This window comes from Rattus norvegicus, chromosome 1 (assembly GCF_021556685.1).
Source record: "Rattus norvegicus strain SHRSP/BbbUtx chromosome 1, alternate assembly SHRSP_T2T, whole genome shotgun sequence".
Lineage (NCBI taxonomy): Eukaryota > Metazoa > Chordata > Mammalia > Rodentia > Muridae > Rattus > Rattus norvegicus.
In genome coordinates, this window is record NC_141534.1 from 56,695,724 (window position 1) to 56,712,980 (window position 17,257).

Consider the following 17,257-nt stretch of genomic DNA (forward strand, 5'->3'; position numbering starts at 1 on the left):
GCTTCTGGGAAAAAGCTCTTTCATAGGATGCCTCCATGAGTTCCAGGATGTGTGGAAGGCTCTGTGCCCTATCCAGGGTTGACCTCAATACATTAATGGGAGCTGATGCTTCTCTCTAATAGAACAGTGCCACCCTCCTTGGAGATGTCTGTGATTGTATATGCTTAGCTTTAGAGTATCATTATTAGGAGACTTTGCCTTGTTAAAGTAGGTGTGTCACATTGGCATGGCTTTAAGACCCTTTTCCTATCCACATGCAAGCCAATCTTCCCCAAGCAGCCTTCAGATGAAGATGTAGAACTCTCAGTCTCTCTGGCACCATGCCTGCCTGGATGCTGCCATGCTCCCAGCTTGAAGATAATGGACTGAGTTTCTGAACCTGCAATTCTGTGTTCATTAATGTTGTCCTTATAAGAGCTGCATTTGTTGTGGTGTGTCTCTTCTCAGCAGTAAACCCCTAACTCAAACAATGTCCATGTTCCCTTCTTCTGCCTCCAGACATTAGAAGCTTCCTACATGAGCGGCATTCTCTTGGGATATGGCCCTAATAGGCGCTAGGCTGTCTGCTTGATCTGAGAGTGCTAGGACATCCTGCTCCTAAGGGCATTGTTACCGCTCCCTTGCAATACTGTGAATAGCATCAGCAGGCTCCTGCTCTGTTACCCCCTGAACACAATGCTGTCTTCTCCAGGAGTGGATCTAACAGCTCTCAGAACCTCCTCAGGAACTATGTGTTTCCCACAGATTATATGCACATGCTTCTACAACCCTATCCTGTGTTCTGAAAACTTTTCAAAGCCCATTCATCTGTGTCTGTGAGTTCAGGACAGTAGTCCCAAGTGTCTTGTCCTACCCTGACAGTTCACTCTCATGAGGCATCACCTGCCCTTGACAGAGGATTTTCCCAAGGGGCATTGGAAGTGCAGGAGAATTGTGTGTCCTGAGTCTTTTCAGAGCAGCAAAGGAGGACATCAAGGTCCCATTTGCTTTTGGTTTTTGATCTCATGGTCCTGGCACTGTCTTGTTGGTATTTAGGTTCCTGTCAGTCCTGAATTGTATTTTAGCATGGGAACCCAGGGCAGTTGTCTTCAAACTTATTCCTAGCATGGACCACATCTTCACCTCACCAGACATAAAGCACGACAAACACCAGGCAGGCAGAAAACCCTCAGGGGCTGGAACTGGCATGTTCAAACACTTTGGCTTGACCTTGGCCAACACAGGTTCAGAGAACAGCCTCTATGTAGGAAGATCTCCTTCCTCCTTCAGAGTTTACGACATGTAGACTTAAGCTAAGCTGCTGGCACACATGTGAGCAGAGGCACCAGCCTAGGCTTGTTCAGTGTCAAAGCCTACATGCCACCCCTGTATCACAGTCACAGCAGTCCATCTCATGAGAATTCTAGGGGTGGTGATATTCTGGGTGAATTGTCTGTGTTCTGCTGCCAATTTCTTTGCTTCCACATGTCCAACTGTGAGAAGGGATTGAGAAAGGGAAGGTGATGAAGTCCTGCTAATATCTACTTGGTGCCACCAAAGACAATGTGGTCTGACTGGCAAGATCTTTGCATTAGATTTTATAAAAAGCGACCTCAGGACAGTAGGTACTCTCAGGAAGGTGCAGCATGGTGGGTACAATGGGACAGGATCCCTGAGGTTGGTTCAGTGGGCCAGGGTCCCTGGGGGAGGAGCAATGGGGCAGGAGCCCTAGGGATGGGATCTTGTAGTAGTGGCCCTGTGGCATGTGCAACTGGCAGGGACCCTGGGGCAGGTGCACTGTGACGTGCACCCAAGCTGGAATGTTCAGACAGGTGTGTGTTTGCTTCATGCAGCTGCTGTCTTAAGTAGAGAACACTGGCAACTGCCCCAGAGGGGATGTTGGGAAGTCCTTCCAAGAATCCCTCAGCTCCTAACTGAGAAGCTATACATTCCACAGATGGGCCTTTATTGAGATGAGCAGATTCTAAGGGGGCTGCCTTGAATGAACAGCCAAAGAAAGCAGAAATGAAGAACAAGCAATTGCAGCAGACATGTTCAGTGTGTTTTTGCTCAGAAAATTAGGACTGGAAGAAACTGATTAAGTCAAATCACTTCTCTGTCTATCCATCCATCCACCCACCCACCCACCCACCCATCCATCCATCCATCCATCCATCCATCCATCCATCCATCCATCCATCCATCCATTTCCCTGAGGGAAGTCAGCTTTTATTTCTGAGAAGGTCAAAGCAGCGCTCCCTTGTGGTGACAATGAGGATTGCAGGCAGTGAGATAAGTGGGTATTTATTTATTTAATTTATTTATTTATTGATTGCATGATCTGCGATAGACTGCCACTTGTGGCCAGTCCCCATCTGCATTGGCTGTACCACAAACCCAGTCTCAGTGTGACACAGAAGGGGCCTAACTAAGGGACACTGTATAATAACATACTCTGGACTGCAGGTCAGTCAAGGCCTGTGTTTAGGAGACTTGTGGACAGAATGAGTGTTTGTGAGGCTGGACTTAGACTCTGTGGAGGGCTCAGGTCACCTGACTGTCCTGAAGCTTCCCACTGTGATTTATTTCCCTCCTGCAGAGTCAGCCACCTGAGCAACTGCATTTCCTGGTTATCCCCTAATCCTCCTACACTGTGTAGAGTGTTCAATCTCAGGAAGGACCTGGGAATCTGAGAGACACCACTGAGCCCCCTGGGCCTGGCTGACTCAACCTGAGGTTGATGTGAGCCTCCTCATTTTGCTCACCCACCAGGGAACTCAAAAGTCAGCAGTGAGCTTGCTGAGAGGCCAGGAGCCTCCATAGTGGCCCAAGAGCAACTGTCCTCTTTTACAGGTTCATCCACAGAGCATGTAATTCTGATTGGTGCAACAGTCTGGAAGAGTGAAAGACGTCATCTCCCAAGGGCAAGTGCTGTGCTAGTGGACACTGAGGAGCTGCACGGATCAGACCCTTCCCCATCCTTCTCCAGCCTCTCTTGTTCTTCCTTGAGATGTTTCCTACAGATCTGAAAGATCCAGGCAGTCCATGACATGCATTTGAATTTAATCTCAGGACATTTTACTCCTTGCTCTAAAATTAAGACCAGGTAATTCATTTGTTTGTTTATTTATTTGTTATATGTAAGTACAATGTAGCTGTCTTTAGAAACACCAGATAGCATCAGGTCTCATTTGAGATATTTGTGAGCCACCATATAGTTGCTGGGATTTGAACTCTGGACCTCTGATAGAGCATTCAGTGCTCCTAACCACTGAGCAATTTTTCCAACTTCCAGACTAACTTTTTAAATTCCCATAATGTATTCTTTATTCAGGTTACATCCTGATCCCAGCCACTCTCCCTCTGCCTGTCTTCAGGGTAGGAGATTACAGGAAGGCCCCAATTTTCAGCAGGGGAGTGGGTTTGCTTCCAGAGCAGGCAGTGGGGTCGTAAACATCTCACTCTCAGGGAATTGGGAGCTTTCCCATATAAGAATTTTCTGTGGTGGAAGCTCAGTTTGCTGTCTGGCTTCTTTTCAGTTTTCTCTTGCTTCTTCTGGAATGAGAATTTCTTTATTAAGAGCTTAGAGGGTGTTTCTGGCCAGACTATGTTCATGTGCAGGCCCATCCCTGGACGGCTGGATGCTTAGACTCTCCTGGGGAGACCTGTTTCCTTTCTGCAGCAGGCCAGCTAGTATGAGAACTAAAGGACCCCATCAGATGTTCACAGTGCACAACACACATACACAAACTCACGCATGCACACACACACACACTATACAAATATATATATATATATGTATATATCTTCCATATTCCTAAACCCACACATCATACACATCACGTGTCAGATGTGCGTGCACATTACATATATCACAGACATATATACACTGTGCACATCACACGTGACATTTGTACTTATATGCACACATGCATGCACACCTCACTCTACACACATGCCTGCCATGCACACATGTATATAGAAACACCAAAATGAGTGAAGAGATTTTTAAAGGAGGCTTGTGCAGTCAGGGTATGATAGGCTTGGGCATGACTACCCTCTGTGTTACAGTCAACTGCGGTCTGTTCTTTTAGCTACTTTCACAACAGGGCCAGTGCCTGTGTAGAAGGAACACCAAGGCCACATCTCAGGGAAGTGAACTGAGGACTCAGAAGAGGTACAGGCCCTGGAGTATGGAAAGGCAGAGCATGGTATGCAGATGTAAATGCTGTAAGGCACTCTGGCTTGTCCACTCCAATAGGCACGATAGTAAGCATGAGGCCAGTAGATGTCGTATCCGTGGGAAGAACCCTCTGGATGCCATGTTAGCAACTTAGGGTGTTTCTTGTTTTCAGCCCATGCTGTGGCCAAGGAATCAGGAGGTGTGGGGTAGAGAGGACACTTGAGCAACTACCCTCTATGTTGTGAACCTAGTGGATGTTTTTCTGCCCTTCTAGACCTGTGAGTGGCCTGTGCCAGCACAGCAGAATGGGGACATTCCCAGTTCCACAGGATACTGCAGGCTTGGGGACTGGTTACTTAGGCTTTTGGCTGTGCACCACACCACCTTCCTGACCAATGGTACATTAAGTCAACCAGTGCTTGCAGAATGCTTGAGACAACACAAATGTCTCCTTTCTAACTGGAAACAACATATAAAGTTCTAATACAAGTCAGTAATGTGTCTCTGATTGTCCTGTGGCACTGGGTGAATTAAGGACAGGATGGAGAGCATGCCAAAGAGTCTAACTCGTTCTGTCCCATCTTCCTTCTGAATGCAGGTCTCCAGGATCCAGTGCTCACACGGACTCAGGGCTGCTGCTCAGGGAACCAGCAAACCCTGTTGCTCTGACCATGCCACCGTGAAGGGCGGTCTCTTTCTGTTCCAGTCTCTGCGGTGCCACTCTGTATTAGAAAGGACATCTTTCAAAGGAGGGGTTGGTGAAGGGCAATTTACCTTCTCTTTCAGAGATACAACTGTCTGAGGAGAGGCTAGGAGGTGTTGCAGAACCAAAATATAGAGCTAGAGGGATCATAAAATCGAGGTTGGGAGGAAGGTTAGCTCAAGGCTGCATGTCCCTGAACACCTTGGTGGGGGTGAAGGGTGACTTAATAGTCACTAGTAGCCCAGTGCCTGTCAGTACTCTACATGACCTTGTAGCCCTTGCTTCTTCTGGTGCTCAACAGCACCACTCAGATGCAAACAGCAAGGCCTAGATAGTGTTCACATCTCCCATGGCTTGACACTGTGCTGGGTTTGATACTACAAACCAGGAGGCTGGGACTTGAACTTGAGATCACTGACTCAGGCTAGGGAGGACTCCAGGGCACCTGAGCTCAGCTGCAAAGGCAGAAACTGAACCACAGTGAGCAGAAGGGGCACATTTTGCTGTTTCTTTCCTTTTCTGCTCTCAGGCCTTTCAATGAACTCTACAGATGAGGATCTTTCCTCCCAGGCTTAGTGTCTGCAGCCATGAGGGTCCTCTACAGGGGACTCAAAACCCCAGAAGAGTCTTCAGAAGGAAAGTGCTACACACTGCACTGCCCCCAGCACTCTGAAAAACAGAGACCCTTTTGGGGTTTGGGCCAGTCAGTGCTCAATAGTTAGCTTCTGGCTGCACTGGGTACTCACAAATAACACAGCAGCCTGAGTCCTGTGACCTGGCTGTCACAGACTGTGATTGAGAGTTTATTTTAACTGTGTCAGCATAACCACTCTGTTCCTTCTGGTTCCAGGTTGCACAGAGCTCCTTGTCCTCATACACGCCTGTTCCATCATTGGACCTTAATATTTAAAGTGAGCCCTACACTCAGGATGGACTTGGTTTTCTACAAAAACCTGCCAACCTGTGTGTGTAAAGAGGGGGACGGGAGGGATGGAAGGATGGAGAGAGAGAGAGAGAGAGATGGATGGAGAGAAAGACAGAACAAGAGAGAGAGAGCAAGAGTGAGAGCAAGAGCAAGCCAGAGAGAGAGACAGAGAGAGAGAGACAGAGAGAGATAATATGCACTAGCCACCAAAGAAGCATTCCTGTATTCTTCATTAGCCTTACAGCTTTTTCTCTCTTCCCTGATTATTACCTTTTGTGCTGTGTTGGGTATTTTGTAAAGAAATGCTTGACTTTCTCTTCCTTTCTGTTAATCTGGGGCTTGGTTCTTTTTTTCTTTGTTACCATGGAGATCATACCGAAAATGCTAAAATACTACCAATCCTATGTGAACTGTATTACTGCTATTTTGACAGCCCTGACCAACTTCTTCAGTTACTGATGTCAATGAAGGAGATGTCTGTGTACATGAGCCTCGGTGGCACTGCTGTTTGTGGTCATATAACATGGCATCTCTCACATCTTGGAGGAAGCAGAAGTTCACCTTGCCTTTGGGGATTGTCCGGGGATCACCTGTTCTTTATTTCTTCTTGAGATTCTGAAATCCTTTAAATCGGTCTTCATCTGTGGGAGTTTCTTAGTTTTCTTCCTCAATTTTGAAGGAAAGTTTTACTAGAAAATCATAGTTCCTAAAGAGTGTTTGTGTTGTTGTTTTTGTATAGTGTTGCGTATACTCACCCATTCTGTGTGTCCGTGTGAGTGTAAGTTTGTGTGTTTGTAATAAAGGGTGGGAATGTGTGTGGTGTGGTATGTGTGTGTTTGTGTGTGTGTGTGTGTGTGTGTGTGTGAGAGAGAGAGAGAGAGAGAGAGAGAGAGAGAGAGAGAGAAGAGAAGAGAAGAGAAAAGAATGAAGCAATCTTGTATGTACACTGTTATGGATGTGTCCCACCATGTGTGTGGAGGTTAGAGGACATTTTTGTCAGACCTTATCTTACCTTGTTTGGAACTAGGTGTGTGGTTTGATGTTGCACATGGCAGGCTGCCTGAACGACAAGCTCCCAGGCAAATTTCTGTTTCTCCTGCTTTTCCTGCTTCCTAAAAGCTCTGATATTACAGGTGTGTGCTCAACTTTCGCATGGGTTCAAAATCAGGTCTTCACACTTTGCAGGGCAGATGAGAATCAAAAGCCTTGGAAGCTGTGAGGAAGGCATCTTCCTGTCACCCTACAGGTAGTAATAAGCTTCTTTATTATGTCTCATGAGCAGTGTTGGGGTGCAGGAATCACTCCACAAACCAGACAGCCATTTCAGTCAAGCAGGGACAGTTTATGGAACATATATCCTGGGACTGATTGGTCAGGGACACATGTCACACAGGGGAGTAGAGACTGCAACCCTATTTCCAAGGACTGTAGTATGAAAGGCAAAACCACAGAAGCTCTTAGCAACTAAGAGCTCATACACAGGTGCCGAAAGTCTTCCCCGGCAGTTGGGTGGTTGGTTTGGGTCCAAGGTTATTGTTACTAGCATACAAAGCAATTCTAACTGACCTTAACTATGATTGGCCCTAAAGGAGGGCACAGGTTAGGGTAATTTCCAGGAACAACAGACCACACAACTTAGTGCGATATGCAGTTAATGATTAGCTGGGCATGAGAAAGGTCCTCTGTAATAATGTAAGATGGCTGGCGACAGGTATTAAGCAAAGTGGATAGAGTAATGTCAGAAAGGCAGCAGCCACCTCCGTCTTAAAGAGAAGATTATACACACACACACACACACACACACACACACACACACACACACACGTGTGTGTGTGTGTGTGTGTGTATAATTAATATATATATATATATATGTATCTGTAGTATATTCTTAAACCCATAGTTGAAATGCAAAAGGGACCCATGGAAGGTAGACATAAGGATTTTAAAGCAGGAGGCACAGCAAGCCTTCAAACAGAGAACTAAGGACAGCAAACCATCCTACAGGCTTTGATTTCTAAAAGCCTAAAGGCTCCCCATAGCCAACCTAAGCCAGAGCCTTGGAGTCCTTCCCAACCATGCAAGGACAGGTCCTATTGTGACCTCATGAGGAGCGAGTGTGAGGCGGTCCAGCCAACAGATGTTAAGCTGTAGCCAGGCCTGGATTTCCTTGAGTGCGTTTAGAGGAGTGGTGGAGTGGAGACTTTGGTGATTTTGGTGGATCTAGTGAGCAGTGTGTGGATTTTGCATTTGATTGATTTGTGTGTAGCTTGTGTATGAGTGTCTAGGTCAGTGTTTGTGTGGACAGTTGCTTTTGTGTGTGTGTGTGTGTGTGTGTGTGTGTGTGTGTGTGTGTGTTGGTATTCTTGGTGGTGACTGTGAGTGCATCTGTGAGTGTGGGTGTGTGTGTGTGCCCAACTGTGTGTGAGTGTCTGTTGTGCCCTGTTGGTGCACTAGTTGTAGGTGTGAGAACACCTGTGTGAGGAAAAGTTTTGAGGCCGGCAGTCAGCTTGGCCATTGTTTCTAAGGTAAGCATATTTTGGTTTAAGTTTATTTGTTTATTCACTTTACATCCCAATCATAGCCTCTCCCTCTCTCCTCTCCTCATACTCCCGGCTCACATGCCCCTCTTCCTATAATTCCCTTCCCTTCTCAGAGAAGAAGTGGGCAACCCCTTGGGTATCACTCTGCCCTGAAACATCAATTCCTAGCAGGACTTAGTTTATCCTCACCCAGAAAAAACAGCCCATGTAGGGGAAAGGGATCCGAAGGCAGGCAACAGAGTAAGAGACAAGCTCTGCTCCAATTGTTAGGAGCAGAAGACATATTAAGTCCTGTGTGCAAGTCATAGAATATAATTAACAATGCTCTGTCCCATGGGCTGGGTCTCAAGTTGGGCCGATCATTAGTTGGACTTTCCTTCAATCTCTGCTCCACCTTTATCCCTAAACATCTTATAAGTAAGACAAGTTTTGGGTTGAAGGTTTTGTGGGTTGGTTAGTGTCCCCCTTCCCCTAGTGAAAATCCTTTCTACCTACAGGACATGGGTATGTCAGTCTCTCCAACCCCAGCTGCTAGTAGGCTCAGCTAGCATCACTCTAAGAGACTCCCTGGAGCCTCCCACCCCCAGTCTCCTTCATGCCAGAGATGCATTGCCCAAACCCAGCCTTCTCCTTTCTCCTTCCTCTGTGCCCTGCCCTGTTCTTGTCCCCAATCCTCTCCCCATCAGTTCCCTCCCTCCACTCAAATTTTTGAATTTCCCTTTTGAATGAGATTCAAGTATCCTGCCTTGAGTCATCCTTATTTAGCTTTTCTGGGTCTGTTGATTATAGCATGGTTATCCTGCACTTTGTAGCTAATATCCATTTATAAGTGTATACATACTAGGTTTGTCCTTCTGGGTCTGGGTTACGTCACTCCGGATGACATGTTCAGTTTCTAATCATTGGTGTTCAAGTTTCACAGTGTCCTCCTTTTAATAGCTGAGTAATATTCCATTGTGTAAATGAACCACATTTTCTTATCCATTCTTCATTGAGGGACATCTGGGTTGTTTCAAGTTTCTGGCTGTTATGAATAAGGCTGTTATTAATACAGTTGAGGAAGTTGCCTGTGGTATGGTGAAACATCTTTGGGGTATATGCCTGGGAGTGGTATAGGTGGGTCTAGTTAGAATTATTCCCGATTTTCTAAGAAACGGCCAAATTGATTTCCAGAGTGGTTGTGCAAGTTGGTACTCCCAGCAACAATGGAAGAGTGTTCTTCTTGCTCCATATCCTCAACAGCATGTGATGTCACTTGAGTTTTAGATCTTACACATTCTGATGGGTGTAAAATGGAATTTCAGAGTCATTTTGATTTGTATTTCGTTGATGACTAAGTACGTTGAACTTTTCTTTAAGTGCTTCTCAGCCTTTAGAGATTCCTCACTTGACAATTCTCTGGCTCTGTGCCCCTTTTCAATTGGGTTGTTTGCATTCACAATGTCTAACTTCTTGGCTTCTTTATGTATTTTGGATATTAGCCCTCTGTCAGATGTAGGATCATGCAGATCTTTCCACACTCTTTAGGCTGTTGTTTTGTCCTAAAGACAGTGTCCTCTACACTTCAGAAGATTTCAGTTTCATGAGGTCCCATTGTTGATCTTAGTATCTAAGCCATTGGTGTTGTGTTCAGGAAGTTGTCTCCTGAACCAATGAGTTCAACACTGTTTGTATTACATTTAGTGTGTCTGATTTTATGTTGAGGTCTTTGATCTACTTCATAATCCAAAATTAAAATTATACAGTTGACAGTTTTTATATTAGTTTTAAAGATCAGAACATTTTCCCTTGAGTTTTGCTAGTTAACTACTGAACTATCTCCCTAGCCTGGGGATATTGGAGGGTTTGGGTTTGTGCTTGGGTTTGGGTTTTTTCGTTGTTTATTTTCCTAAGGATAGGTTTTTCTGCTTAGCCCCGAGTACCCTGGAACTTTCTCTATAGACCAGGCAGGCCTCAAACTCAGAGATCTTCCTGCCTCTGCCTCCTGAGTGCTGTGAGGAAAGGTATGGACCATCACGACCCAGGGATTATTTGAGTTTTAACCTTTTATGCTTCTGACTTTATTTTCTGGTTTTCTTTGCTTGGATTGTTTTTGGCTTTCAGAGTTGTTGATGTTTTTTTTTTAATTCTTTTGTTTTTCTTATGTTTACAATTTGGAGAATTTTGTGCTAGTGTTGGTTTCAATCTTCTTGTATCTGTTGAGACCTGTTTTGTGACTAATTATATGGTCAGTTTGGGGGAAGGTATCTTGAGGTACTGAGAAGAAGGTATATTCTTTTGTTTTACGATGAAATATTCTATAAATATGTTAAATCCATTTGGTTCCTAAACTTCTGTCAGATTAGCTATGTCTCTGTTTAGTTTCTGTTTCCATGATCTGTCCATTGATGAGAGTGGGGTGTTGAAGTCTCCCATGATTATTGTGTGAGGTGCAATGTGTGCTTTGAGCTTGACTAAGTATACTTTTATGAATATAGGTGCCCTTGCATTTGAAGCAGAGATATTCAGGATTGAGAGTTCATCTTGGTGGATTTTTCCATTGATGAATATGAAAGTTTTTTGATAACTTTTGGTTGAAAGTCAATTTTGTTAGACGTTAGAATGGCGACTCCAGCTTGTTCCTTGGGACCATCTGCTTGGAAAATTGTTTTCCAGACTTTTACTCTGAGGTAGAGGCTGTCTTTGACACTGAGGTATGTTTCCTCTATGCAGCAAAATTCTGGGTCGTCTTTTACATGTCCAGTCTGTTGGACTATGTCTTTTTATTGGGGAATTGAGTCCATTGCTGGTACGAGATATTAAGGAACAGTGATTGCTGTCTCCTGTTGCTTTCGTTGCTAGAGGTGGAATTATGTTTGTGTGGCTCTCTTTTGTGTGTGTTGCAAGGGGATTACGTTCTTCCTTTTTCTAAGGGGTAGTTTCGCTCCTTGTGTTGGAGTTTTCCATCTGTTATCCTTTTTAGGGATGGATTTGTGGAAAGATATTGTGTAAATTTGGTTTTGCCATGTAATATCTTCTTTCCTCCAGCTATCGTAGTTGAGAAGTTTGCTGGATACAGTAACCTGGTCTGGCATTTGTGTTCTCTTAGGGTCTGTTTGACATCTGCCCAGGATCTTCTGGCTTTCAAGGTCTCTGGTGAGGAGTCTGCGGCAATTCTGATAGGTCTGCCTTTATATGTTACGTGACCTTTTACCCTTACTGCTTTTAATATTCTGTCTTTGTTTTGTGCATTTGGTGTTTTTTTTGTGGTCCAATCTATTTGGAGTTCTCTAGGCTTCCTGGATGTTTATGGGCATCTTTTATTTTAGGTTAGGGATGTTACCTTCAATTATTTTTGAAGATATTTACTGGCCCTTTAAGTTGGCAATCTTTCTCTCTTCCATCCCTATTATCCTTAGGTTGCTGCAATTTTCAGTTGCCATCTGGTTGTCTCTGGTGTTATCTGGTCTTGCTGTCTATAACAGTGGCTTGACCCTCCTGTAAGCCTGTGTATCAGCAATCCTGGAGACTGGCTTTCACACAGTCATTTCTGGGTACAGAGAGCTTTGGGACTGGCTCAGCTCTGGTTGGAGGCAGGAACTGAAAGGGTTCTATCCCAGACTGCTCCTGGGTTGGTGTGTCCTGAGGGCTTCAGGCAGGACCCTTGGAGCAGAACTGATGGTCTTAGAACTGCTCTCTAGTGTGTCTTCGCCCCTTGTGAATGGCTTTCAATTCTTGCACAGGGAGAGACTGCCTGACTGCTCCTAGGATCCTGGGTGCACGGGGCTCTAGGCAGGTTCCTCTTCTGCCAGGAACGTGAGGAGAATTGGTGGCCTCCCCCATGCTCCCAGAATTCTCCTCACTTCTGAGAGTCCAGCTGTCTCCCCCATGGGATTTGGGTACCTCTCATAGGATTCTTTATGCATGGGAGTTTTGGTTATTGCTGTTTTTACTCTAACTGGGGATTTGAGTTTGTGATTATTTGTGGTTTTTAAATGTTATATAAATTCTTGGAGAATTTCATACTTTCATTGAATGTATTTGGATCCTCTTCACTCCCTGCATCCTTCACCAACTCCTCCCACATCCATCTTCACAGTCACCTGCCACAACCCACAAATTCATGGTTTTTTAATAACCTGGTGTCCTGTGTTCCTGAGTGTGGGGAATGACTCTCTTCCCTATGTGTCGTCAACTGTCAATGTTCCCACTCTGGGTTAGTCATGCAGGACTGCTTGATTTTGTGGAGATCTGATGCAGGCAGTCACAGCTGTTGGGAGTTTATGAATGAGGTGGTCTTGTGTTGAGAAGATATTTTGATACGTCTCTTCCCAACCCCAGGATCTTACAATTTCTCTGCCCTTGTTTTCCATTATAGTCCCTGAGCCATGGAGGGAGGGAGGGAGGGAATGTGGACACACCCCCCACACCTGTTTCGCCTGAGCACTTTGTCAACAGGTATTCTCCAGTCTTTTAGCAGCTATGAGTTTCTGTGCAATTGCACCAAGAAATTTCTCTGAGATATGAGAGTTGTACTATTAAATCTGAAGACTTCTTGCAAGGATGTGCATATGAGTAAGAACATGCTGTGTTTGTTATTTTGAGTCTGGGTGAGCTCACTTAGTGTAACCTTGTCTAGCTCCAAGCATTTAGTTGGAAACTTGATAATTTCAGTTTCTTTTACATCTGAATGACATTCCACTGTGTGTAGGTACCACACTCGCATTAGTCATTCATCAGCTGGACGGATACCTTGGCTGTCTACATTCCCTGCACCGTGAACAAATGAAACAGTAGTGAACATGGATGAACAAGTGTCTTTGCAGCAGGAAATATTGTTCCTTGAGTATATCCCAGGAATGGCGTAGCTGTATCAGGTGGCACACCTATTTCTAGTTTTCTGAGGAACACCCACACTCTACAGTGGCCACCTCAGTTTATATCTTCCCACGGACACTGTGCATGAGGGTCTCCATCCCCCACATGCACCCCAGCATTGTTGCCTTTGCCATTCTGATTAGAATAAGATGAAGTCTCAAACTAGTTTTAGTTTTCATCTCCCTAATGGCCCAAGATGGTGAACATATACATATATATTTCTTAGCCATACATTCCTTAGCCATGCATGACTTGTGAGAAAAACCCTTTGAAGACCCCTATCTCAATTAATCCCAATTGTTCACTGGGACGTTTCCTTAGAGTTGTCTCTTTAATACTTTCTATATTCTAGGAGTTTTGATGAGTGCGTTCTATTTTGTTTTAATCTCTAGGTTTTTAGCTTTTATGTAGTTTTGCTTGTTTGGAAGTTGATTTTGTTTCATTTCATTTTCTGTAGCTTGGGTTTTCTAACTGTTAATAGTTTTAATTTCTTTGATCGTTCATTTCATTGTACATTCTTTTTCTTACACAATCAGTGATGTTGATCTTAGTGTGGCTGAACTGTGCTCCTCCCTCCTAGTGACTAGTATGTAGTTTTTTACTTAGGATTTCCTTGGCTTTGTGCGTTGTTTTACTTTTGAGGGTTTCTGTTGTTGTTTTGGTTGGTTTTAGTTTTCTGTTTTTCTTATTTTTCACTATTTTACTTTCCATCTTAGCTTTCTTTCTTCCCTTTATTTCTTTTTCCTTCCTCTTAGGTAGCATTTATACTCTGTTACCTCCAATGAGCTTCGGGAGCAAACGGGAGTCAGAAAGGCTCCGATCTCAGGGCAGCTCTTGCACAGAGAGTTTCTGCTCTCAATATTTGGTTTTGAATACCATCGGCCATGGTTTCCACGCGGCCGTGAAGTTGGCCGTGCACCGCCTCACAGGTACCCCCGTGGCTGTCAAAATGCTCCTCAAGAGACAACAGTGGTGCCAGCAGGTCACATCTGAGGTAGAAATCATGATGAGGATCAACCACCCAAATATTGTATCTCTCATACAAGTCATTGACACTGAAAAGATAACATACCTCATCATGGAGTTGGCCAAGGGGAACCAGCTTTATTCTCACATCAAAGAGGCTGGCCATCTGCAGGAGGATGAAGCACGGGGCATATTCAGACAATTATTAAGTGCTGTGGGATACTGCCATGAAGAAGGCATTATACACCGGGACCTTAAACCCGATAATCTGTTAGTCGATACCAAGGGAAGAATTAAAATCATTGATTTTGGTTCTGCCACTCAAGTGCGGCCTGGGCAAAAGTTGAGAACGCCCTATGGGACTTATGCATTTTCTGCTCCTGAGCTGTTACTCGGGAAATTTTATGAGGGCCCCAAGGTCGACGTGTGGGCCCTAGGAGTAATTCTTTATTATATGACAGTTGGAAAGGTCCCATTTGAGGCTGCCAGCATACCGCTACTCCGAAGGCAAATTGTGTTAGGGACGTACGTTGTCCCACCTGGCCTGTCAGAAGAGCTACAAGACCTGCTGAGTCTTTTATTGAAAGTGAACTCCCAGCAGAGGCCCACAATTCCTGATCTTTTGACTCATCCCTGGCTTAAGATAGACTCAGAGGGGTTCCCACAACCTTGTAAGGAACTCATCCCCCTCAGGCCAGACCCAGCCATTCTTAGAGCAATGCAGGACATTGGATTTGAAGCCCAAGAGGTTAAAGACTCCCTCGATCAGAAGAAATTCAACCAAAGTATGGCTTGTTATTACCTATTGGAAAAGCAGGCTCTTCAGGAGTGTGACAACCCAACCCGGCCTCATCCATGCATGACCCCATTCCCGACCCTTGATTACCCTGCTACTTCAGTGCGAGGGCTCAGAAGTCGAGGAAGCGAGCCCAGATGGCTCGGGTCATCCTCTGATAGTCAAGGTTCTGACCTCGGCCAGACTCCTAGTCATCGATTAGTCAAGAGGGCCAGTTGGCCTGGCGGTCTTCTCTGCAGGCCACGTCAGATAGCACCCACAGTGGAGCTAACCCACAGAATTTCTATTAGTGACCCCTGCTTTTCTTCAGTGCACAGCAGAGGCAAGAAGACCATCAACACTGAAAGCACAGAAGACAAATCCAGTGACTCAGCAGAGGTTAAGCCTGTCGCAAGCAGGCCCTGGCCCAAAAGATTTAGGGGGTGGCTCAAGAACATCCGAAATGGCCTGATGAACCTGTGTTGCTGCATTCCGTCCAGAAAAAAACCTCCCCTGGGGCACAACAGAGTTGTTCCCCAGAAATGAAGAACATGGAAGGAATCCAGAGAGCAAGCATCCAACACTGCCCAGGTACATTGCTGAATTTGTATCTATTTTGCTCGTGTCTGAGTCAACTGGCAGGTTATCATAGTGTGTATGTCTATGGGACGATGCACGGGGAAGCTAGGTCTAAAACACCGTGGGATGATGGTTAAGTCTAAGCTACCAGCACATCTGTCATTGCCGACAGTAACTCCCATGTTCATCCTGCTCATGGGAATACTAAAATACATTCAACTAGAAAGAGACAGCAGGATACTAACCAATGTAGGAGGATGAAGTTGGAGAAGGAAGAGAAGGAGATGCTGAGGGAGGAGAGGGTGGTATGGGGTGGGGGCTAGGAGATGAGGGGAAGAGGTTCCGAGAAGCTTGGAGAGCAGTTTGGAACAGGGTGACCACAGCTGGAGAGATGCCCTGTCCAGCAGAGGTCCCAGAGTCCCTCTCACATGTGTCATTGCCTTTTAGAAGATCACTAGAGGATGCCGGATGCTGCATCTCTGCAGTCCCAGTATTGAAGTGGACCCACGTGTGGACACGGTCCTGCAGAAGGGAGCGCTGTGAGAGCTGTCACCTTCCAGGTCAGCTGTGGAAGGATGAAAGCAAATGAAGAGATGCCAGGTGGCAAGAGAGCACCTCAAAGGCATCACTCTTCCTGGTGGAGGTTGAAAACCAGTCCAAAGCTGGTAAAGACCAGAGCCCTTTTGCCGACCAGGGTCACATCACACACCTCCTCTTGGCACAAGTTCTCGCCTCACTCTTAGTGGAGAATATATGTCTTCTCAATGTGTTTATCCGACTCTGAGAATAAAATAGCTGTTTGTGAAAGATGACCTCGTAGATGTTTCTGCATCTTCTTCACATAGGGAAATTGGCCCTGTGGCATTCCAAGGCCCCAGGAAGCACTGGGTAATAGGGCCCACCTCAGGGCCAAGAAGGTCATGTGTCCTAATGGGGTCCTTACATGCTGGACCACTGTGTGCTGGTCATAGTCTGCCTCTAAGTGGCCTCCATAGGATTGGGCGCTGGGAGTTCCTGTCCCTTCTGTCAAATTTGTTACTCCTTCAGGTGCCTCACCGGCATGCTTCACTGTCACCAGTGACAAGGCAGAGCCCCCTCTTCCGGTATCGCCTCTATGGATGCCCAAAGGCCTCAAAGTGGCTCTGCATCCTCAATCGCCTCATCTGTCAGCCCAGTCTCTGCTCTCTCAGCACAGCTAGCAATGGTGAGACAACCATTGCACAGACCTAGGAGTCTAAAATGACTGAGGCCACGAGCATGGACAGACAGGGCCGTGGACGCAGGAACCCAGCACTGAGCCATGACAACGAACATTCTAAGAGCTCGGTAAGGACACTGTGCTCCTAAGGCCTTCAGTTTTTATAACAGGGCCTCTCCCTTTCTCACTCACAGCCCTCTGAGATCCAGCCTAAACTGGATAGACCCTGGAATTCTCTGAGAGACTGTTGGACTGGGTGTGGTGGGTTCCTCTGTGCAGAGCACTAGGTCCTCAACCCTGGACCCTTAGGTGGCTTCCTCCCAGGAAACCCCTCAGAGCCCCTCCTGACAGGCCCAGCTCTCATTCTTCTACATCAGCAGCTCTCAACCTGTAGGTCGTTCCCCTTTGGGGTTCAAGTCACAGGGGTCACCTAAGACCATCAGAAAACACAGATATTTAGATTAGGATTCATAACAGCAGGAAAATTACAGTTATGAAGTAGCACCAGAAATAGTTTTATGATTAGGGGGTCACCACAATTCAAGGAAAGAT

At 45.6% G+C, this 17,257-nt stretch overlaps 1 protein-coding gene across 1 annotated transcript; it reads left to right on the forward strand.

The window, feature by feature from the left end:
• Positions 1 to 7,704: 7,704 nt before the first annotated feature.
• Positions 7,705 to 16,319, forward strand: LOC134485006 (sperm motility kinase 3A-like). The gene is made up of 3 exons (XM_087598719.1): positions 7,705 to 8,315; positions 13,943 to 15,519; positions 15,955 to 16,319. The coding sequence occupies exon 2, from the start codon at positions 13,969 to 13,971 to the stop codon at positions 15,472 to 15,474; it is 1,506 nt and encodes a 501-aa protein (XP_087454845.1). The 5' UTR covers positions 7,705 to 8,315; positions 13,943 to 13,968; the 3' UTR covers positions 15,475 to 15,519; positions 15,955 to 16,319.
• The last annotated feature ends 938 nt before the right edge of the window (positions 16,320 to 17,257 follow it).

Bases quoted from the DNA above. Each gene is read 5' to 3' on its own strand.
- LOC134485006 (XM_087598719.1), top strand. From the start codon at position 13,969: ATGAGCTTCGGGAGCAAACGGGAGTCAGAAAGGCTCCGATCTCAGGGC.